At 47.0% G+C, this 24,577-nt stretch overlaps 1 protein-coding gene across 1 annotated transcript in view; it reads left to right on the top strand.

Annotated features, from left to right (window-relative positions):
- The window catches only part of LOC119454698 (hemicentin-1-like), an 88,963-nt gene extending 73,075 nt beyond the window's left edge, over positions 1 to 15,888 (top strand). The window contains exons 6-7 of the mRNA XM_049666843.1: positions 13,349 to 13,468; positions 15,842 to 15,888. Coding sequence (XP_049522800.1) covers positions 13,349 to 13,468; positions 15,842 to 15,888 — 167 coding nt within the window. The remainder of the gene's footprint in view (positions 1 to 13,348; positions 13,469 to 15,841) is intronic.
- The last annotated feature ends 8,689 nt before the right edge of the window (positions 15,889 to 24,577 follow it).

Below are 24,577 nucleotides of genomic sequence, written 5' to 3'. Positions count from 1 at the left end.
GGTGACACCGCAGTGGGCAATAGAGTGGTTCGTGACAGACACGACTGTGTGAATGATATTATATATAATATACTTCACTTCAGTTCATTTAACCTTCTTAATGTGAGGCCGAAGAAATTGATATTTTCCTAAATACTTCATAGCTCTTGAGACTTGGAGGCTATTCTCTTAATAAAAACCGTTTTACAAAAGCTAATGCTTTTACTTGAGTACTGGCGAAAATACGCCCCTCGTTTTTTCACATATATTGCTATGGTTTTCTATCGTACATCGCTTTGCGAACAATGGTTAACTAGATTAACTGCGTTGTTGTAAAATGGTTCTCAAAGCTTGCTTTGCGAAAAAAAGCACTCATGCATGTTTTTGCTCTCTTCAATGAAGTCCAGTTCTGACCGCCATGGTGATCTGGTGACTTTGCTGCTCGGCTGCTAAGCATAAGGTGCCGGGTTCGATTCCTGACCGCAGCCGATGCATTCTGGTCGGGGCGCAATGCAGAAACATTCTTGTACCATGCCTTGTGTGGACGTTAAAATACGCTAGATAATTGACATTTATCAGGAGCCCCTAACTGGTCCACCATGCGGTGTCAGGACGTTAAAGTCCGCAATTCAATTATGTCAAGTTCGATGAAAGAAACATTTAAGGATTATGCTGTGCTGTAGTGTTAATTCTATAACATAGTGTGATGACAGTTTCCAATAGCTTTTTTTATTCACTAAATAAAAGGAAAAAAAGAGTTAATGGTTGGAGCTGGCTGGCCTTTCGAATGGTAGCCAGTTACGGGCAATAAAGTCGCCAAACAACAAAACTTGCTATCAGTGACGCGTGCGATTTGTGTGAAATGAATTATAAGCCTATTAAAATTATGTTTGTGCACTACTCACGCCAACGGGGATACTCGCAAGGGCATTAGCTACGTTTGGAGACAGCCTCCAAAGCCTCTTGTTGAGCTGCGAGCAAAATGACACGCCTAACAGAAGGCAAAGTGCAGAAAAATTTCACCTTGACTAAATTGGTTATAAATGAGTAGTTTACACAATCAGGAAAATTACACCCTCGAGGGTGGATTTGATGTCGAAACACCCATTTTGCACCACTTTTTAACTAAAGTTTTGGAAATGGGTGCTATCGATAGAACACCGTTATGTACCCTTCAATAATTTTAGGATGCTAAAAGGGTGTTTTTAGCAAAACATACACCTTTGAGAATATAGGGTGCTTGGGCAATTCAACATTTCAAGGAAGTGAAAAGCCATAGGTTTCGATTTCGCAGTATTCTGCGCCAAGGGCATTGTTCGAGCACGTCATATGGTCACAGCAGTCTATGTGTCAACCTGCTACTTCTAAAACCCCTTGATCTTGAAAGTAGAGACACTCTCCTCCACGCGCGTGCTTTCCTCCTCAATTCTCCTCGGATTTCTCCCCTCCTCGGGCCGCGCGGTGCGCACGGCACGCTGAACCATCCTTTGGCTCGGTGCAGCCGCATTGGCACCAATTCGCGGGCTTGTTTATTTGGCACTTTGAAGCGTTACATGGGAATTCATCCCTTGAAAAACTATCATGACGATAGTACGCTTCCGATAGAACGTCGTGACAATTTTTTTTTTTCGAAGACGCGTCGATAAAAAAAAGCCGCAAGCACTCCGAAAAAATGAGTACCAAGCAGTGGCTCAGCGGTTTGCCTCTCCATCACTACTTGGGCTGTCCGTAACGCGGTGGTGTATTCAACGCATATAATGTAAGCAGCGTAGAATATACACGAGAATTTGTTTCATAATTGTGGCTCTTAATAAGCTCAAAGAAGGTCCCCAAGAAGAAATGTGATTTATTTATTTATTTATTTATTTATTTATTTATTTATTTATTTATTTATTTATTTATTTATTTATTTATTTATACTGTCAGCCGCAAGGCCGTTACAGGGTGAATGCTGATAATACAACTTAACAAGTGTACACAGCCACAAGTACAAACTTTTATACAAACAGTGTTCAATCAACTAGAAACCAACAACCACCATAACACAATCATCTAGCGGCTATGTCGATACAGGCCTCAAATACAACAGATTTACCGGCCAACACTCACAACAGTAGGCTGGGTTTCAGAACAAAAAAAAAGATATATATGTATGCACTCGGAGCCTCCGCGATAGACATAACAAGAAAGGTAAGAATATGACAAGAATTTCTATTCGGATAACTAACGGGACAAACAGTGTTCAAAATTGAAAAGATTATCTGCTTGGAAAAGGGAAACATAGCTACACATAGTTTTTTTAAAGTGAATTCGCCGAGATGAGTGGGCCAAGAGCCTTTGTACCAATGCCACAGAGCAAAATACATGCTTTGTTTGCGAAAGAGCCAATATAGAACTTAACGCATACGCATGTATTTTCATCACGATGAAACGACGAGAAATTCTATTCCATAACCTCTGGGACTACCCTAAATCTAAAAAAAATGCGAATTGCTCACACGGAAACTTCTAAGAATATGGAACTTGATTACGGAATTCAAGATGCAGAGCTTATTAGAATTCAGGGAGTTTATAAAAAGAACGGGGCTTGTACTTTATGCGCATCCGCGAACAATAGATACCAGATACGTAACTTCGCTTCCGTGCGTATGCTCTATTTACTTCACGGCGGCTGCCAAGATATCATTGAGCGGTTGTTAATTGACTTATTTTTACTTTCGCCGGGGTTTTAGTTCCTTTGGCGGCGGCCGATGCGAGAACAAAGTAGGAACTGCGTTGGGCTCCATTTTTTTTCCATAGGCTTCAATTACTTTTGGCTCAAACTGATCGTTCGTAAAATGGAGCTGAAACATGACAGTGATCTCTGAGTATACGCATGGTAAGAAGCAAATTTCTTCCATTTGAATTTGTCTGCACTCTTGGAAAGGGAAGACGGCACAAGAATGCACATTTGTATTATACATGTAACTATATAAAAGGAAACACCACTTATCTACGTATATATTGCGGTTCATGCCTTCGCAACATAAAGTGTGCGTGAACAAAAAAAAAATGCTCGCCGTATTGAAACTTTGCAAAGATACAATAAGCATGCAATAAGAGTAAAAAAGTTCCTTAGCTTTACAAGTATCAGGCGCAAGGATCACACACACGCGCGCGCGCACACACATACATGCACACGCATACACGCACGCACACACACTAACATGCACACACATACAGACACACACACCCACATAACTACAAATAAGGAGTTACAGGCATTAACTCATAAATTACATGCATTTGCAAAGTAACGCACGCGCAAAAACACAGAAAGCTTTGTCACGGCTCGAAGATTCAGCGAAAATTTCAGTGACTCACTTAAAAAAAAACTATATGCACAGTTATCGGTGCTCTGTATTAAACTGAACGAAGAGTCCGGCTATGCAAAGAGCATCAAAATCTCAATGCAACTTCACCCACAAATATGAGGAAAGCTGTAACACTCACCTAGCAAAGAATGGCGTGCTTAGAAGGGGCGAAATCCCTTCTCTCGATGTTATGGAGTCACTGCTCCGGCGCACGACATTCCGTTCACCTCGGGCGATAGAAAATAAGGCTAGCCCTTTCTCTGACCTGCTGCTGAATTGAAACGCACAGCAGCAAGGCATCTTCACGCAGAACGAAGCTCAGATTCCTACGGAAGGATGGAAAAAATGTCACAGTTTCGCCCTAATGAATGCGATAGCAACACAGCAATGTCATACGAAGTAAGGTGAGCGGCTTTGGTAGCAATATGAATTGTAGTAAACATGAGCTGATTAAGTAAGCAGGTGTGCTGCGGCGTAAGTAGACCGACATGAAGAGAGACTCGATGACCACGAGAAGGCGCGTGTGAAACGGTGGTGTTGATGAGAAGCGCTTCCCGTGGGCAGCGCGTGCGAAGGGACACACCTGTAGCGCTGCACTGCCGATCCGGGCAGCATTGCATGTGTAGCGTGCGTTGGAAAATGTGACCCGACTATTACTAACTGAATGAACAAGCGTGGTGTGAGCGCGCACAAACAAACATGAATAGATCACACTGAAGGACTGCAGACAACGACTGTCAAAACGCTGGCAGCAAGCGCATATACGCCGCAGCGGGCGAAGGTACGTGCGGTCTATCGCTCCAACGGAAACTGAGCGGCGAATGCACGGCGCATAAGGTCAGAGCCGTGTGGAGATAAGCGAAGGTGCGAGCGAGCGACGACCGCGGTTGTTGACAGAGTAGAAGTGCGCCCCCCCCCCCCCCCCCCCGTTCCCTCCGGCGCTGGCTTCCCGCTTCCTTGCTTGCGCGTGGGAGATTGAGTGCGTTCGCTCTCCGTGATAGCGCGCGTCCCCGCACGCTTCCGCTCGGGCATACGGCGCGCGGCGAAGATGTTATCTATAGGGAACCTCACGGCGACGGCGACGGCGACGGCGACGGCAGAAATCCGGTTGAAGTGTCCATATAATTGCTATCGCAATAAAACTTGGGAAACACACTTTCGGAGCGGCAGGGCGACCACCACTTGGACAGCGCATGGCGGGCGGGAGAAACTGAAGGCGCGCGAAAGCAAGTTTCGCGCCGTTTTCGTGACGTCAGGTTCACCTGACGTCAGTATCGCGCGCCGCTGCCATTCAGCGTGGCGGATGCGCTGCCTCCGCGAAAGAGGGGGAGAAAAAAAAGGAGGTTCACTGCGCCGGCGAGGGTGTTGCGGCGTAGATCAAAGTGTGTCGCTACTTTCTCACATCAAGGGGTTTTAACTACTTCATGTACGTGGCGTCCTCGGTGCTGAAGTGGAAAAACATAATTTTTTTTTTATTTTCTACTCTGCCTTTCACTTTTTACCACTGGCTTCGTTTAAGTTGTTTCAGCTTGGTGTTGTTTAATAGATCAGCTGCTAATCGTCAGCGAATACTAGCGCATCAGCCAGTCATAGTTCTTCAGGCACATGTTCTTTCAGGTGTACCATCGGGGCCGGCGCAATATTATGCGCAGCCGTTCTTGCACTGTTTTATGCAGTATAGGTTGGAGTAAACATTCGCAGGTGCATGCGGAGCAATTCACTAGCGATAAGGACAAAGCATTAACTGTGCAGGTGGCGTGCCTGGTTCTAAACTTTAAGGACAACTACATTGTCCTCTTCCTTCCTTTCTGCATTTCACATCTTACTGCTAGCTTCGCTTAAATAGTTCCACTTTGGTGCTCGTTTATACGTAAATGGAAGAGCATGGCATCAGTCTGTCATAGCAGCTAGAGTCGCAACTGCATTCTTGAGGTGCTGTATTATTCTCCCGTTGTTGTGTCGGCTGGAGTGGTCGAGTGTTAACACTTCTGAATGTAAATCAGTAAGTTCGAATCCGGGTTAATTGAGCTGATTTTGAATTTTATTTTACAAAGGTCTCGGAAACACTTTGGGTTTACTTCCGAGGCTGTCCGGAAGACAAGGATAGGGATAGAATAGATATCACTGTAAAAATGAAACGTAGTTCGAATTTCTGCTTAACACACATCGCACTCCTAATATTAGGGCTTATCTTGTCCCACAACAATAATCGTCATCTGCCTTGCGTGCGTTTCTTTTCTTGAGAACTCTGCGCCTGCGAGCTGGGTAGCTTGCTATCCGACTTATTCAGCACTGGATATTCTGTTCAGAAGCCTGGGTAAGAGGTCACACAGAAGAGTTCTGGCTTCAATTACCAAATATGAGTGCTGCGCAGCATCTTGTAGGCGTGACAACCCAGTGCAGGGTAAGTGGAAGTACAAGTAGACAACCCAGAGTCATTGAAAAGAAAGGGATAGAAGCAGAGATGGCAAATTGGACGCAAAGAATGGAACAAACGTCGCCATGGAGTTCTAGAACGACGGCAAGCAAGAAATCAGGAAACAAAACTTAACAAATGATAAAAGAGCAAATATTCGCAACAGGTGGTGGCATGTGTCTGCAGTAGGGAAAAAAATCCGGAACTGACGTTCATTGTAATGCAATGGCGAGATATTCACCCAGCCATATAGGGAACGCCCACCTTCGAAAAGCGCTGGGATTCAAAGCTTATGACTGCTCAGCAGGCGAGATAAACAAGATACGTTTAGACTATTGGTGGAAAAATCCAGGGAAGAGATGAGGCCATAGTTGTTAGAAGCATAGGTGAATTACAAGTTAAAGTAGAGATAGGCAAAATGCTACGCTGCAATATACCTAGTAAAACCTGATTGACTCACGCAGAATAGGTGACTTTTGTCGACAGCGCCCCTTTCCAATAGGATGTAATAGTCAACAACATCAATGTACTTCAGTGGGTGGCCAGCCACACTGTTCTTCTTGGCAATAATCAGGCAGGGGAAATAGCGAAACGGGGCCCACAACCCGGACAAATTTATTTTGCTCATGGGACACATGGCACATGTTGAATAAACTGTTTTCACAAAGAAAGTCTGTTTGACAACATGGTCGAATGATGCGGAAAAAGTATTCTGTACGCTATGTATGCTGAACTAAAATTAAGATCTTTTTCATAACCTTACCACGATTTGTGGGAACTCTAGCTTCCTGGAATCTGGCTACTGGTTTTGCGTTTAGCGACCACTTCCGCTATTTGACCTGCTACCTTCCCGCAATAATTATTACGCGTCATAAAGAAAGCCCGCTCGATATACTTAAAAAAAAAGAAACATTAGACTGCTTAACTATGCACATACGCGCCCCAATCGCAGTGCCCTCAAACGTGCCTAGCATGAAGAAACGACGCTATCATAATAGCGCGCAGCCGTTGAGCAAGTCAGAGGACCGCGATGATTTCGGGTTCTTCAGTCTGCTTATTGCAATCACGAACTAGCGCGCCTGTTGCCTTCAGTAGCGCAAGTAATATCGATCGCTGGTGTGCATTTCGCACCCGCCGTCTGCGTCGCTCCTTTATCACTTTCTCAGCAGCAGCGCACTTGTTTAACGGCACTGCTTGTTCATGCGCGGCACGTGTGAGAGCACTGAAATCGCGGCGCTTTTGCGCGTACTCACGAGATTTTTTTTTTGTGTGTGTTCTTGTTCTTATTTTGAGACTTTTTAGATAAACCACAGCCGCCATGCAAACCTCGGTGGCGCAAAGGAATGTGAGCGCCGCACTACGTGTGGCGCCAACGTCGCAGGGACAGAGCATGAAGGAAGAAAAAAAAAAGAAGGAAAAACTACTAAAAAGAACTTTGGCGCTAGTGTCTACGGAAGCTGCAAGCATGGCGGTTCAGCCAGCATGGGAATTATGGTTAGAGTACATGGATTTGCCTAAACTTCGTCCTTCTGGCTTGAAACGGCTTTGTGACTTTGCAAGTTGATAATTTTCGAAAAAAAAAAAAACATTTTGCGTTCAAAATACAACTATTCGCAATTACGATGCATGTACTGCGCAGAAGCTTATTATCTTCATGCGTTTCGAAAAAAAAATAACGTTGCTTGGAAATTTAAAAAAAAAACAAAGCGTAATAAAAAACTGTCAGCCCTTTCACTGGGGTGGAGATGGAAGACCAGCGAAGCTGTACTATGGTGGGAATTATGTATTTCCAATTTATGGCTATTAAGATGTGATGTTGTAATTAGTTATTTGAACAATTAAAGAATGAGAAATATATATGATCCGGTGGTTTTAATTTATTTAGTGACCACAGGGACCATGGCCTTATGGTCGCTACGGTACACCGCCATAGAGTGTACGGCAAAGGTTGGCACGTTCTTCATAAACACGTCACCAAGGCCGGGCGCGTTCGGTGCGAACGCGGGCAAAACACCACCGCCGTCGACAGCAGTTATGCGCGTTGTTTGTGCGACCGCACACAACAGCTGTCAAAACGCTGGCTACGTAACGAACGAACGCCGTTGTCGACACTCTTTGGAGAGAGGCGGGCGAGAGCCCAGAGAGAGTCGGCGGCAGAGGCTGGCAGGGCTAGAGAGCCTACATGCAACGCTGTTTTAAAACAACGTTGCATGTAGGCTCTGTAGGCAGGGCTGCGTGCATGCGCCGCAGTAGGAGAGCGGGGACGCAGACGCTCAGTCTGGGCACCCTCGCCCTCGCGCGCTTTCACTCGCACATACAGCATACGGCCAATCACAGTTTCTTTCTATTGCCGGACGCGATGATCGAAAGGTGAGCCCTTAACAGCTTCGCTGTAATAACTCCGCAAGAGCGTCTAAAGCCACATGACGAAGATCAGACAAATACATGTGCTACCCATTATTGGCGTCGTAGCTGGACGTTCGCAGCACCACGGTTCCCTGTAGTAATATTCTAGGCAACACTGTAGTCGCAGGCACGGTGTCTCGAGCAACGCTATGTGCAGCTAGGCGCTGAAGTACAATACGTGAAGTGAGCCCAGAGGGAAAACCGCTGGCTATTCACGGTGCTCACGGCAATTATTGTGACATGCAAATGTTCCAGGCTTTTTTTATTATTATTTATTGCCATGCTTTGACATATTACAGCGACGGCCAAAAAGAAATTGGTAAAATTTTGGGGTTTTACGTGTAAGAACCACAATTTGATTATGAGGCACACCGTAGTGGAGGGCTCCGGGTTAATTTTGACCACCTGGGGTTCTTTAACGTGCACTACAACGCAAGCACACGGGCGTTTTTGCATTTTGCCCCCATCGAAATGCGGCCGCCATGGCCGGGAGTTGATCCCGCACCCTCGGGCTTAGTAGCGCAACGCCATAGCCGCTACTCTACCACGGCGGGTAAGTAGAGATTCGTGATAGAAGATAAACCGGAAGGTTTACAAAAAATTTATCAGCCTGGCTGGAGTGACGGGCAGACTAGAAAGCAGGCCGTGAGCATGCTACAGTACAGGAACGCAAGGCCGACCAAGGCGACAATGACGAGAAGACCCTGAAGTTCCAGCCTATTCTGCTCGCGGTCATCAAGTTCTTCCTGTCCATCTGTGTCTGCACACGGCGCACCAAGCGTGTTCACTTAGTCAGCGTCTTCTTTCTGGAGTTTTACGTGCCAAAACCAGTTTTGATTATGAGGCACGCCGTAGTGGAGGGCTCCGGATTAATTTTTACCACCTGGGGTTCTTCAACGTGCACTACAACGCAAGCACACGGGCGCTTTCGCATTTCGCCTCCATCGAAATGCGGCCGCCGCGGCCGGGTTTCAATCCCGCGACCTCGTGCTTAGCAGCCCAACACCATAGCCACTAAGCAACCACGGCGGGTACTTAGTCAGCTTCTATTTACTGTAATTCCTACTGCCACTAAAGCTTCGAGCAGTACTTCATGCAATATTCTAACATGTTGCTATCGCATTCATTTTTTCGCCCTTATGGCGAAATTGTGACTTTTTAAATAAATAAAGAAATAAATAAATTGTCCAACTGCCGAATTTGAATCTAGGACCTCCAGCACAGAAGCCAGATACTGTATCCATAACGCCATGGACGCTTTCCCCCCATAACAGCCTGCCTCATAATCGGATCGTAGTTTTGATATTTTGAATCCATAAAATTATATCAAATTACATAACACGCCATCATACGTCAAAATGTGAGCTGATGCCAAAGATAGTGCAATAACAACATTTGAGTCCGAAGCTCCTCCTACTCCCCTCACGTGAGGAGTGACGCGATAAAAGTGCGGTGTGCAGTGACTCCGCCCTATACTCACCCCAAGTCAGTCAGGAAGACTGTCTTTCATCGACTTCAACTAGAGGTTACATCGCCTGCCAACTTTTAACGCGATAGCGTTAAGGGCCCCGTGTCGCTGAAAATCAGGCGTCGGCATTGGTCTCGGCGTCGGTCTCGGCGTCGGCGTCCGCGGCCAAGAAAGCTATCCCGAACCACCCCGAGCACACAGGCCCTCTGCGTGGCGTAGAGGTTCTGGTGAACTAACTGAATTTCTCAAAGTAAAATGAGGCAGGAAAATCGTAAAGTACGACTTAACCACAACCTACAGGTATGACAGCGTCGGATTGTAATTTGAATATACGAGAAAACATAATTCACTTACGCGGAAACTCAAAAACAAACTTCTCACAACATTCTTTACAAAAACATTCTTTACAAAACCATATCCCCCCCCCCCCCCTTCCCCAGTGTAGAGTAGCAGGCCAGAGCAAACTAACGCTCAAGCCGACCTCTCTGTCTTTCTTCAAATAAACCCCTCGCTCTCTCTTACAAAACCAATTTTAATGGGTTTAAACACTGAGGGTTCTACTTGTATCACTAGATGCATTCGATTGTTGGACATTCGCAAACATAGCAGTAAATTTATTTGCCAACATAAATTGGAATAAATTTCATATTAAGATTTAGAACACCTCCCCACTCGAAGGACAGTGATACACCCCTGGCCACACGAGGAGCGCCATGAACAGTGGAGACTAGTGAAGATAATAAGGTCGAAAGCCAGTCTACCTTCGTTATCTATGGCCGATAATCTAGAATCATGTAAATCTAACGCAATATCTTTCTCGGTGCTTCTCTGAAGCACATTCAAGGTATAGCCGCCTTCCAACAATCTAGAAACACATGATCTATTGTTTCTACTTTGCTACAGCTAAAACAATGTGACCCCCATGGTAAGAAAGAAAGCCACGACCTTCTAGAAAAGTGCTAACAGGCAATGTATCAATGGGAAGCTTCAAGGACTTCGCGCTCGGCGTTGCCTGCATTATGTTCCCCCGTTTAAGCTTTATTCACACGACGAGATGTATCGCTGGTTCAGTCTGCAGACGAGCCGTGCCTGAGCACCAACGCGCCTGAGCTGGAACGATTCGTGTTATACTAACAGTTTGTCTGCGGTGTCGTTGTGATTCGGCGACACCGAGCTACGCCGTGCTGTTCTGTGGATTTCAGTCTATCGCGTGAATCCAGCTTTAAATGCTTGTTAGCCGAGGCCTGCGCTCTATAATAGCCATTAATATCAGTATATCGTATACACCTTTCTAGTTTTCTTTTTAGTTTCATTGATAAACAAAGAGATGAGAGGATAACAGTACCGAACACCTCAAGTAACCTTTTAAGAAAACCGCAAATGGATACGGACAGGTTATCGGTGCCAGCAACATAGTAAGTAACGCAGCCTCATTCTTCACACCTTGCGGAAAAAATAATATCGCTATAATTTGTTGAAAAAGAATCACTGTTCATGACTTGTCATACAAACCGAGATGCCATTTCCAAACCTCCGTCCTTAACTCGCCTGTACAGATTCATGCGGCTGCATAATTCCCATTTCGGCGCCCACAAAAAGCGAAAACACAGTGCAGCTTCTGTACATTGAACCCCGAACGATGTAAGATTTGGATGACATACCAGAGTTATGGGAGGAAAAATAAATTGCCGATTGTAGCTCTAGCAGATGACAGATGTTGACAGATTGCCAACTTTCCACTTGTTCGCTTTCTCTGTTGTTTCCCTTGCTTGCTCTTTCCAATACTCATTCTTATTTTAGCAATATCCTTGAGCGCAACACATGTATTTAAAGGGAGTCGTCTGCCGCTTAACGTTGTCGAAAGTGTCCAAGGTTAATGGGCGCTCTCCGTACTAGAACACCAGGCACTTTGACCAGTTCACACAACCCTCAGTGACGATGCCGAACATTTCTACTACTCCAATAGTTGCTGCAACACTTTTTTTATCTATGCATGCTACATCATCATTCGCCAAAATTTTAACCTCTAATGCGTGAAACTTGAAAACGTGCACACGACTGTCCTCAATGGCTACAGGACACATGGATTCTATACAGGGTGTCGCAGTTAACTTTAGCCAAGGTTTAAAAGTTTGCCGAAGCACTGTAATACAACAGATCAGGAAACAGACGAGGCTCAATGCACTGTTCATTCAAACGTAGCACGTTTTAGAGCACGGCAATCGCGGCGCGCAAACAGGCATGTATCGTGTTTTTTTTTTTTTTTTTTCACAATTCATGGGCTTCCTTTAGGACGTGTAAAAATATTACGTAAGAAGTAAGAAGCCAGACGCAGCTGAAATAATTGTTTCCTACAATGCTCCCCAACTTTCACATTAAAAATATTGCCGTAAACTTTTTACTTGCGAAGTTAGATATTTAAAGATTACTAATTACGCAATTAAGCAGAATTCAATCAATAGTGGGACTTGCTCCATACAATAGCCAATAAGATGCATTTATTTACGTCCTTCTAGCCACGGCTTCGGCGTATTTTTTAAACTTTGTCTTAAAGTTAGCTGGGATACCCTGTATATGCAGAAAAAAAAAGCTGGAGAACTAAAGGGTCAAACCTGGAAGAGCGAACGCTGCAGGTTAAGAGGGGAGGAGGAGGTAGGTGGAAACACAAGATCGTTTGGTTCGATTTCAGGTCAGGTCGGATATCTCTTTTACGTCACGTCGTAAGCTTGACGGAAAGTCAGCCCTGGTGTGCGAACGAACCAGGTCAGCACACTTCCTAGCTCAAACTGCAGTTCATACGAAACGGTAACGGCGAAAAAACGCTGTAACGTACAGTCGGCGTCAAATGTTTATGGGGTGCGGATTAGGCTGCATAGTTGAAACCGATTTGCACTCGTAGTCTGTAAAACAGTACGACGCTGCTTTGACCACTGGTGCAGGCTGCAAGCCTGTAATGCAAGCTTTTTGCATGCTGCATGCGGAAATATTCTTCGCGGATCCCGCGGCCGGTGAACTTTTGACCTCGCTAGTACCTTTTATACTGGTGCGTAAGGATCCGGTTTCGAAGTAAATTACAGGAGGACAATGTGACTGTGGACAGCGCTTTATATATATATATATATATATATATATATATATATATATATATACGTTACTATTGTAACGCTATGCTAAGAGAAATATTTGTTGCTTTGCATTGTGCACCATGGTATGCATTACGGATCAGTTTGACAGCCTGTTTTGCTAATAAATTTTTGGTTATCTCCTTTGCTGATGATTCTTCAATGAATTCCAAATTGATTATGAAAAAAAAGAAAGAAGGCGCTCAGAGCAACGTATTTTACAGACGCTGCAGCGAGATCTGAAGCCTGTTCCAGCTAATATGTTTCGGTAATTTGGGAAACTATGGCACGAAAAGTAATCGTATGATGAACTGAACAGTACGAAAAAATGGTGCATTGATATCAGAAATTAAATATGGAGCGGTGTCAAATGCCATACTGTAGGCAGCAGCAAAATGGATGTTGATGACTATTATAGGATGGCGGTACTATAACGTGTTTTATGGGTATTTTATAGGGTTTTGTGGCCATTTATTGCGGCGGGAAGTGCATACTTGTACGTAGCCTAGCTGCATTTATAAACCTTTTTCTGCTTGCGCTTACTGTTGTTAAAGAGGCAGAAACATGTTTTTTTTATTTTCTGTGATATTGACTTTACTTGCAGGCAACACGTGGCTGTCCCGTAAATGGTACAACTGCAGCGTATGGAATGCTACGTCATCCGCGGTGCAGGTAGTCTGCCAGAGGGGCCCCGTTCCTTCTGGTGTTGACCCTGGGGCACTGGGTAAGTCACGGAGTAGCACAGTGCGCTTCCTTATTTTCTTGAAATGCCTACTTTTGCTTAACTTTTAAAGTACTCGCGCAATCCCGTTCGACCCCCTTCGACCCTATTCTGGACGCTTCTTACCAGTCAGAGCCATGGCACAAGAATGGTGTGTCCAGCTTGCAGTTTTTGAAGAACTTCTCACACGATCTTGTTGAGTCTTTCTTTTTCTTTAATAGAGACGTGTGGGCCGAGTAATCACGGTATGAAGCCTCCATTTCTCTAGCGCGTTAAGCCTACATACATATATCAAACTGCATGCATCAAAACATATATCAAATGCATCAGCCCAAAACACGCGCACGGCTTCGTAGACGAGGTCACGAGGCGATAATCAGGGGCTGTGATCGAGAGAGATAGACAAATAGATGAACACAACGGAAAGCCTATGCGCTCCGAGCAGTGACGTCATGACTAAAGGCAAGACATCATGTATTTTAATGGGAGATCATCAGCTAGGACCATGTCGTTCGATGAGTGGAGGCAATCATCTACTTTGCACAATATAAATCTGTTGTTACACTTCTCACTAAACCTCGCGCTCGCATCATTCATGCGGGATACTGGCTTCAATGAGGCCCAGTAAATACCTTTTGTGTAAGTGTATGTGTTAATGTGAAGCATGTGTTTTTTTTTTTTTGTCTTACTCCCTTTTCATCCCTCATAGTCCCATCTTGAGTAACATGCCAGGTCTGACGCTTGGCTAACCTCTCCCGATATCATTTAACTTTCTCTCTCTCTCTCTTTCTACGTTGTTCCCAAACCATATTTTTGAAAGTGTTCACTGCCTTTGCACGAGACGTCATAACTCGAAGCGCGCAAGCCTTCATGTTATCTAGGAGACGTCAGCTTTAGTTTACCTTGAGTTCAGCGGGCACGTCGTGGGCACAGAACTGAACTTCTTGTACACTGAAGATGGATGATGCAGATTGTTGAACCACACCTCTTCGGTTCATTTGCGTTTACCATTAGGCCTCGAGGCAGCTGGGCTGTGGTCCCAGGGCTTCGTCTCCTCCGTCATCACTAGAGACCGGATTTTAGGCAAATGCCTTTTAAATGCAGAGCATTTCTTTAACTCACATGTAGCGTGCGCCGTCCGTCCGCAACAGCTCGAGCACAGGTGCGCCCTCTCCCCCACTCCTCCTCTCCCGCATCACGCTGGCAGCACATGTGCAGCGCGCGAAGCGTCGTAGTTGAGTCGCGCTCCGGCGCTGCAAGCACCGTAGCAACAGCAGGTGCTGGCGTGATAGCGCGCCCTCTATCTCCACCCCCTCTCCCTCTAGCGCGCGCGCTAGGAATATAAAGCGGGTTGGCGCGGGCTCCACTCGTCAACTCCTGCGCTCTCTTGCGTTCGTCGGCGGTCGCAGTGGATAAGCGATGGAAGCAAGACCTTTAACTAGTACCTCAACGCAATCCAACATCAGCGCCGAAGCACCAGTTCAAGACATCGTACCATCGTCTTCGTCGACGGCGGCAGAAGACAAGGCGGCGAGGCGGCGCGCTGCCGACGCCGAATGCAAGCGTCGTAAGCGTGCTGCTGACGCCGAACTTCGTGAACGAGAAACCGCGGCCAGGCGTCAACGTCGACAAGCGGATCCCGAGCAGCGTGGACGAGAAGCCGCGGGCAGGCGTCAGCGTCGGGCCGCGGACCCTTCCAGTCGAGAACGACACGCGGCTGCGACACGTCAGCGTCGGGCCGCGAACCCCGGCGTACGGGAACGAGAGGCGGCGGCGAGCAAGCGTCGTCGTCTGGAGGCCGCCGCCGCCGCCGCGGAGCCCGTCGCCCCGGAGGGCGCTGGCGCGGAAGCCGTCGGGCAACGTCAACGGGACTTAGGGGGTGCCGACGCGCGCTTCAAACGCGAGTTCCTGGACCGGAGCTTCGGGTACAGCTGCGACGTGTGCGACCGGCTGTGGTTCGACAACAACTTAACCACGGTCGGGAACATGCGTAACGCTGCGCATCGCACGAACGCCTTGCGGGTTCTTTGGAGCGCGTTCGTCGTCGACGCCGCCAACAACAAGCCCGACAACACCGGCGATAACGTCAGCGACGGCGTCAACGATAACGACGGGTTCAGCGGCTTCGTCGTCAACGGCGGCGGCGACAACGGCACCGGCAACAACAACGGCAACAACGGCGGCGGATGCCTGGACGGCACCGTCGCGTTGGCGCGCGTCATCCCCGTCGTCAGCAACATCGACGACGCGGACGCCGCTTCGCTGGAACGGTTCCGGGCGTTCGCGGTGTGCGCCTCGTGCAAGGACTCGCTGGTCCGCGGCGTCGTCCCTTCGATGTGACCTTCGTTACGGTCTCGACTGCGTGTATGACCACAGCCCCGTCATCAGCAGGCAGCCGACCACCATCCCCGGGTCCTGCATAGACCTCGTCTTTGCGTCCTCCTCCTCATCCTTGTGCGTCCAGCCCCTACTCACGGACCCTCTCACCGTCCACTTTAGCGACCACAAGGCAGTCGTGCTCGTCGTGCGCTAAATCGCCACTCGCCACTCACTCACCACTCACCATCTCAACGACCATGCTCCCCAGAGGCCCCACAGAGAGGGACGGACGTAACCGGAGGCATCCCCCTCGTCGACACCATCTCAACGACCACGCTCCCCAGACGCCCCGCAGAGAGGGACGGACGTAACCGGAGGCATCCCCCTCGTCGACGCAACCTCTGAAGAGAAGAAGAAAGAAAAGAAAAGAACAACAGAGAAGCAATAATAATATAATATAATATAATATAATAATAAGAATCGCAGTGATGCCAATAAAATAATAGCAACTTTACGTTACCTACTTACGATTCTCTCTTCTCTCTCAACCCAGACCACCACCACACCATCACCACCACCACACCAACAACACCAACACCACGGAACCCCACTATGCTCTGCATTTACACGTGTCCCTCGCGCGGGGGCATGCGACGGAGCTTTTTTGTTCCTTGCGCTCCTATTGCCCCACTTTGATATATGAGCATGAATTAGAGGCTAAGAAGGGCTTTTATGGTGTTTTTATAGTGCCTATAAATGCCTATTTTGGCGTTTGTGCATAAATGCCTATAAATGCCTATAAATGCCTATTTTCATTATCGGCGCCTAGATGAACACTATTTAGCCTCAAGTTTCGCTTTCGAGTGCAGTTAGAGACCGTTATTCACGTTACCCGGCAACATTGACTGTTCGGAACTCTATGGGGGTCAACCTAGTCCTTTAGTTCAAACAAATCCCGGAAAACAACTGCTAGCAGCATTGAAATGAGACGCGCCGGCCAGCATACGCCGACGCGCTGACATTGCGCGAGCGGTTGGCGAATGCGAAACCGTGGAGAGCCGTCAGGGGAAAGGAGTGTGAAGAGCAACAGAAGAAAGAAAAATGTGATGGGCACGCGGCTTTTGTTTTGCTTGTAATTTACTTTTTAAGGTGTTCACCGCCGTCGGGCGTTCCTTCTCAGCGTACGAGATCATTCACAGTGACAAGAGGCACAATTTTGAATCCGAAAATCTGGAGATGGTGGTGGTTTGCTATTGTTTCCATAATCTTCACAGTGATTCTTCGACTACGTTCCGTGTGCTCTCCAAATATATTTCTTCAAACACGTGCACTTTAAATGGGCGGAAGTGTATTTGGCAGTGTTGGGACGTCTAGCCTGTACAATTCGGATAATGTCATTGTATATGAGAAAATTGCGAACAGTTGTTCCTAACAATCCTCATGTAAGAACATGCTAATTTCTTAATAAATCGTAATCTCTCTTGAATTTGTTATTTGTCCGTTTTTGTTGTGTCTTAATTTAATTGCGTCAGGCAGACATAAAGTATCGTTTTTTTTTTTTCATCAGTATTCCCAGTTTTCAAATATTCTTTTTCATGCCTGTTTCACTATATATGCGACGCTCGAGTACAGTGGCCATTGAACATGAATATGAGCAGTGTGCTTATTGAATGAAGCCAATTGACCATCATTAGTGCAGCAGTTTTATGGGACAATTGCACGGCTATGTTCAACTGTTGGCGCCTTTGTGCCATCATAGACAATAACATTTCTTGTTTTCCTATCGTAGATATAGGCCGCGCACGTCTTCGTTTGAAATTATTTGCATTTATGTAAAAATTTATTGTACCTATATTTACGACGTTGGAGGCCTAAAACGTTGTTTTGCCTACCTATTTTTGGCGCCTAAAACGCGCTTTTTTAATGCCTATAGATCCGGCCTCTAATCATCACCACCTGTCTTGAGACCACTCTAATACGGTGGCAGCGCTCACATTGTTTCAATGTGGTCTGTAGAAGCTCATTATTGTAAGGGTTGGCGAATATTCGCAGTTTCGAATACGAATGAAATATTAGATACTATTGGTATTCTTATTCGAAAATGAACTATTCGTTATTTTCGAGCAGTTGAAACTAACCAAATACTTCGTCACAAATGACTATTAAAGTGTGATAAAACGAGTCCAGCCCGAAAGAGTGGGACAGAAAAAAGAACGACACATGCGACATTTATCTTTCTGTCTCCCTGTCTGCCACGCTGTGCTTGTTATACCCTGAATTCCCAACTCGCCCAAGCCTCCACCCGTGTTCGTTCAAGCCTCGCTAACGACAAATGTTTTCGAAGCAATGCAAAAACAAAATGGGTAAAGGAAGCTCAGTTTTCGGTTTCATGGTTGAAGCCTACATGACAATCTGCGCTTTGTAGTCTCCTTACGTAGCAGTTTTATGCTAGAACCAGTGATGTTCTGTTTGCAACTGGCACACATGTGTATATGGTACACAATATATCATGCATATTTTAGGCAAATGGCTTTCTTTGCTTCCTTCACCCGTTTTCATAGATATGGTGGCCGGTGGTCGGACTTCCTCGACGGTACTAAGGCACCGATGCAGAGGGCACGTACGCTGCCGCGCAACCGAGTGGCGGAACGCGTTCGTCACCGCACGCCACCTAGCTCTTTGAGACGCACGTGAGCTTTGTGGCGTATGATGTTGACATGCTGTAGCCCAGTGCTCGAGAAGGGCAGTCCTCCTCTCTTCCCACCGCCCCACTTCGGGATTGGGCTCATATATCCCGACTGTAACAAATATACGCCACCAAGCTTATCAATACTTTATTAAAGCGAATAGCTTCCTAAGAGCGTTCGGCTATTCGTTCACATTGACGATCGTCGGAGATGGTTTCTGCACATTTTTCTTTTCCCAAATATTGGTCTTGTTTCGGCAACCATTTAACTGGCTTTTTGTGGAAAGGTAGTCATATAGCAGTTATTCATTTTTGAAAATCTAGTTTGCAACCAAGTTCTACGGAGGGGAGGAGGAGGAGAGAAAGAGAAGGCAGGGATGTTAACCAGAAATGCGTCTGGTTGGCTACCCTACTCTGGGGGACGGGAAAGAGGGAATAGAAAGATGAGATAGAGAGAGGAGGGGGGGAGGACACTGTCAGCTCGCGCACGCACGCGGAGGGCCTGAGCAATTCAAATGCGTTCACATAGGCCAGTCGTCCTCAAGAAAGACAACAGTGCCTTCACAGCTTTGTGGGCCGACGAGCGATGGGTATGGTCTTCAAGGAGCACCTGCACGGACAACGGTCGATCGTGAAGTCGTCGCAATGCGTTCGATAAAGTTTGTCTTTCCGACTGAAATCGATCGCAGTGACACAATAAATGTTCTATGTTCTCTTCGCTGCCGCAGACGTCGCACGTAGCACTTTCGGTCATTCCAATCAAAGCACAGTACGCCTTCGTGAAAGCCACTGCCAACCACAGCCGGTATAGAAGCGATGTCTCACGTCGGAGCGAAGGGTTCAGTTCGTGTAGCCTGGTGCGCCTTATATTTGGGTTGTTCCACTCTGTTAAAGAGAGCTTGCGTGCCAGGTGACGAAGCTGCCTTCCAGCGTCTGTCCTGGAAAGAGGAATGGGAACGCTGTGTTGTTCTTGATGTGACTCTCGGGCAGCTTTGTCAGCGAGATCGTTTCCACTGATTCCGCAATGGCCAGGTAGCCATTGGAAAATAATTTCGTGGCCTTTCTGTTTGACGTCGTGGTGAAGTTTGACAATTTCGTACATTAGTTGTTCGTGAGCTCCACGTCGGAGAACTGCCTGCATACTTTGTCAAGCCGGTCTCGAGTCGGAAAACATGGCTCATGTACCAGGACTCTCTGCGTCTATAAATTGAAGTGCACTGCGCAGAGCCGTGAGCTCTGCAACCGTGGACGTCGTGACATGTGAGGTCTTGAATCGCATTGTTACTCCTCTCGTCGGTATAAATACAGTACCGCCAGAACTGGTCGATGTAATCGATCCGTCCGTATAGACGTGCACGTGACTGCTGTATCTCTCGTACAACAGGAGTAAGCTCAATTGTTTTAGTGCAGACGGGGATAAATCTGACTTTTTCTGAAGTCCTGGAATTCTAAGTTGGACTTCAGGACGGCACAAACACCATGGAGGAGACACCAGCCTGGCCGGAGGTGCGTACCCCGCTGTAATCGAGGCACAATATGCACTGACAGTTGTGCTATATGACGTGCGGGGTCTTTCCACGGTGAGTGCGGCGAGGCTGGTGGCAAGGAGTCCGGGCAATGTTTCTGACATGTGCACGCATTGCCTCGATGGCGATGTGCGTTGTGATTGAATAATCTTGAGCAATGGCAATAGTTTCAGCCGTTGACGCACTGCGTGGTTCTCCAAGGCATATCCTAAGAGCTTGCGCCTGAATGCTCTTAATTGTACGCAAATTAGTTTTGCAGGTGTTGGATATAACAGGTAGGCTGTACCGGAGGAACCCAACAAACAACACCCTGTATAGCCGTAACATGGATTGTGTGGATACCCCCCAGTTCTCATGCAAGAAACTTGAACAGATGACAAATAGCCATCAGGCGCTTTTTCACGTAGTTGACGTGAGGAGTCCAGAAAAGATCTCTGTCAATCACAACTCCCAAGAACCTGTCACTCTTTCTGAATGATAACTCTTGTCGGTTGATTGATATGCCGTATGCAGACATTGGCTTCTGCGTAAATGCCACCACTGCGCACTTTTCCCACGTCACCTCCAGTCCTTGTTTACGAAGGTAGCATGATGTCGGTGAGACCGCCTTCTGAAGCCGAGCGCGAAGCTGAAGCCGTGTCACCCCCGACGTCCAGATGTCGTCGGCGTAGATAGAGAGTCGAACCGTGCTTGGCATGTTCTCGATTAGTCCAATAAGGGTCAGATTAAAGAGCATCGGGCTTAGTACTCCGCCTTGAGGGACTCCGCGGCTACTGTAATACTGGGGTGTCGGGCCATCCCCGGTGAGCACGTAGAATGATGGCATCTGTAGGTAGCTGCGAACCCAGAGGTATGTCTTGCCACCAAGTAGTATTACTTCTAGCGCTTTAAGGATGGCTTCATGGGTGACGTTGTCGTAAGCTCATTTAACGTCTAGAAACAAGGCAGCAGACAAGCGTTTACAGGCCTTCTGGAATTCGACATACGTTACCAAATCGACAACGTTGTCTATAGACGAACGGCCGCGCCTGAATCCTGTTAACGTGTCTGGGTAAATTTCATAGTGCTCTAGGTACCCCTCCAGTCGCGTTAGAACCATCCGTTCCATTACTTTTCTTACACAACTTGCAAGCGCGATCGGACGGTATGACGAAATGTCCAAAGGCGACTTGCCAGCTTTGAGGAGCGGAATCAGGCGACTTGATTTCCATTCCTGGGGAACGGTGCCTGTCTGTCACGAGTCGTTGTACTGGAGCAAGAGCGCCATTCGAGCTCGTTCACCAAGGTTACTCAAAGCGCGGTATGTAATGCCATCTGGTCCTGGGGCTGAGGAACGCCTGCATAAAGCGAGCGCAGCTTCAAGTTCGTCCAGAGAAAAAGGGCACTCCATACGGGGATCACGTGAGGATGGTGAGTGGTCAGGAGTCTGCGTTCCAGTCGAACTTGCTACGCCGACGATCCTCCTACAGAAGGATTGTGCGACTTCAATCTCGCTGCATTGTAGGTAAAGGGTGAGGGAATTAAATGGGTGGTGCTGTCCAGGGGTTGCACGGAGGCCCCGAACAGTTCTCCATACAAGAGACAAAGGCTTTCGGGGATCCAGAGACTCGCAGAAAGACGCCCATCGTTGTGAAGCCAGCTTATTCATTCGACGCTGTATTTTCTCCTTGTGTGCGTCTGGCCAATCTCAAATCATGAATGAACTTTGTGCGCCCATATCTTCGTTCCGCACGGCGTCGAAGTGCGCGAAGTTTCTCTAGCTGTATGTCGAATTCGGTGCTTTTGGAGCTTTTCAAAGTCGAATGTGTGGCAACCTGTAAGGCACCTTTTATTGCGTTCCCTAGGCTGGATGGCATCTCGTCTTGACAGCGGTCTTCCAGGATTGATTTAAATTTCGGCCAGTCGATGGATTGGACGGCACCGGAGCACTTGAAGCTAGTCAGCCCCTCAATCGTGAGATACGTTGGGATGTGGTCACTTCCCCGCGTTTCCAAGTCCGAGAACCATTTAGCTCTTCTGTTAAAGGAGCGCGAAACAAAGCTGAGGTCAAGACAGCTACTATACACCGTTCCTCGCAGATAGGTGGGGCTTCCGTCATTTAACAAGCAAATTTCTCGTTCAGAAGCAATCGACACCAATCTTCTGCCCTTGGAGTTAATCTTGGAGCTCCCCCAGAGGTAATGGTGGGCATTGAAATCCCCAGTGATAACCCATGGCTGTGGAGTCGTCAAAATTTCCCGTAAGAGCTCGCAGTTTAGACGACTTTATGGTGATAGGTAGGCTCCCAGAATTGTGAAGGTGACCTTGCTCTTCTTCACAGTCAAACACACGCACTGGTTTTCATTGTCAGGTGGCACTGGATGATGAACATATGTCAAGTCACAGCGTATGAAAACAATAACCTTGCTGCATTGCCCCTGGGTGGAAGACGTAATGCACTCATACCCGGACAGTGTGATGGGATATGACAGGTTTGGCTCACAAATGTCAATAATGGGAAACTGATTTACGAATACAAACTATCGAAAGTCGGACATAGGCGACTTAAGTCCTCCGGCGTTCCATTCAAAGACAGCGGCATTCTGGACATCCTCTCTGAATGATGACTTCTGGCGGGCCATTGCTTTACCCTAGGGCCGCAAGCACTGGACCCAGGGCGTCCAGCACCTGCAGCGCGCTCTGCGCCGACGGGGTTTTCACGTTGCTGAGTAGAACTCGCATAGCATCCATCAGTGACCACAACATTATTATAACTTGGCGATCATCAGTCTTCGTTGGAGCAGTGGTTGGTGAGGGTGTCGATGGAGGTGGCATTCGAGGTGTCTCCGTGGCAGGTTGTGCACTTGGAAGTGCGGGCCACTCTTCGGGATGATCGACACTTGACATTTTCTTCGCTTGCGCGGCATCTTTCATGCTGGCGCTCCGCGTTGATAGAGCAGCCGTTGTTGCGGAAGACGTGTTGCTTTGTGCGGTTTTACGTTGCGCTTTTCGGTGGCGATGCCGTTGCCGTCTAAGTGTAGCGGCAGCCTCGCGGTGTGTGGAATGAGTGCGCTACGATGGAAAACGTCTACAGCCATGACATTCTTCCGTGAGTTGATTCTCACATCCTTAATCTCATTCGGTGCAATACCCTCGAGTAACGTTGAAAGAACCTGCTTGTTCAGGAGCCCCAGATTGGTCGTGGTGTGCACGGGCAAGAAGAGCACGCAGTGTGCGGCCAGTGCGGTGGTGTATCCTTCACGGTGGAGACACTTGCCGGAGATGACGCTCGCAGCAGTCTTCTTTTTGCCTTTCGGCTCATGACAACCTTGAAGTCGCCGTCCGAGGAATCGTAGCTGTCCGAGTACAACTCGGTGGCCTCGCTGTCTTTGTCACTTGAGTGGCTCCCCGCGTTTCCTGGACGTAAGCCGGCCTGACGGCTGCGCGCCAGGAAGGTCCTCGGAAGTATCTTCGTCCATTGCCGCAACGAGGGAGCGGCAGCTCCCAGAGATTGCAACAAAACAAAGTGAAAACGCAGACAACAGTGCAAGCGTTAAGCTATATAATCAAGTTCTACAGAGACATAGAGACGCCGTTCAGGCTCTTTTTGGTAATGACAATTAATGAACTTGCGTTCAAAACGTATTCTTTGTTTCTGATACCTGTCTTTATTACGCTAGTCAGTATACAAGCGTTGTATCTAATTTTACGGAAATAGATGCCCCTGCTTTAAATATATGCCTTAGCCTATGAATATTGATATTCAATTCTATATTCGACACTTACTAATCGTACTCGATTCGTATTCAAGTATACGTTGATATTCTCCCATTGCTGTTTTCATAAAACCTGCAGCAAGACTGGCCCAAACTTCGTGGTTTTAAAAAAAATTTAAAGGGAAGCGAGATGTTGAACATTATCTTAGGCTACATGACATAGGCGTCAGAATTAAATAGAGAACTGTGAAATTTAAAAAAAAACTATTTTACAAAGCTTGGACCACCGATAAAAGACATATCCCGGGAAACATTTCTGCGGAAAATAATGAGGAAAACATTCCTGCGATAAAGCCAAATAGAAACTACTAAGGATAGAAGAACATAGAAGAGCAGTAAATCGAGACCAAGTCTGCGAAGAAGAAGTTCTAATATTTTTTTTCATACAGAGCTACTTCCATCGTAGCCCTTGCAACCGTCCGTTTTCTTTTTGTTGATGATGTCCTCGAGATTATTGGCGCATATCGCTCTGGATGACCGACCAAACATACAAAACGATTATAAGAGGCCAGCCCGCTTGCTCGTTTCTGCATCCTGTTCTTTCATAAGCGTATCATCATTTTCGTCATAAATCTACTGTGTTAGCGGTGAGAAAATTAATGAGGGCACATGAACGATGCGCTAAGGAATGCGAGAAACTTACCAACCATCCTCTTATGCTGGCAAAATAAATTGTCATACGTTTGCCTTTTATTTACATCTTATCGTGTTATTTGTAAAAATTTAAATATCAAGAAAGTAACTGCACATTGCCGGATTATTTCTACATTAAAGAAAGTACGAGCCATCTAACCCAGTTCAGTCATTACATGCGAAATAACCCAGA

Source organism: Dermacentor silvarum, chromosome 1 (genome assembly GCF_013339745.2).
Source record: "Dermacentor silvarum isolate Dsil-2018 chromosome 1, BIME_Dsil_1.4, whole genome shotgun sequence".
NCBI classification, from domain to species: domain Eukaryota; kingdom Metazoa; phylum Arthropoda; class Arachnida; order Ixodida; family Ixodidae; genus Dermacentor; species Dermacentor silvarum.
This window is presented reverse-complemented; position numbering and strand designations above follow the sequence as displayed.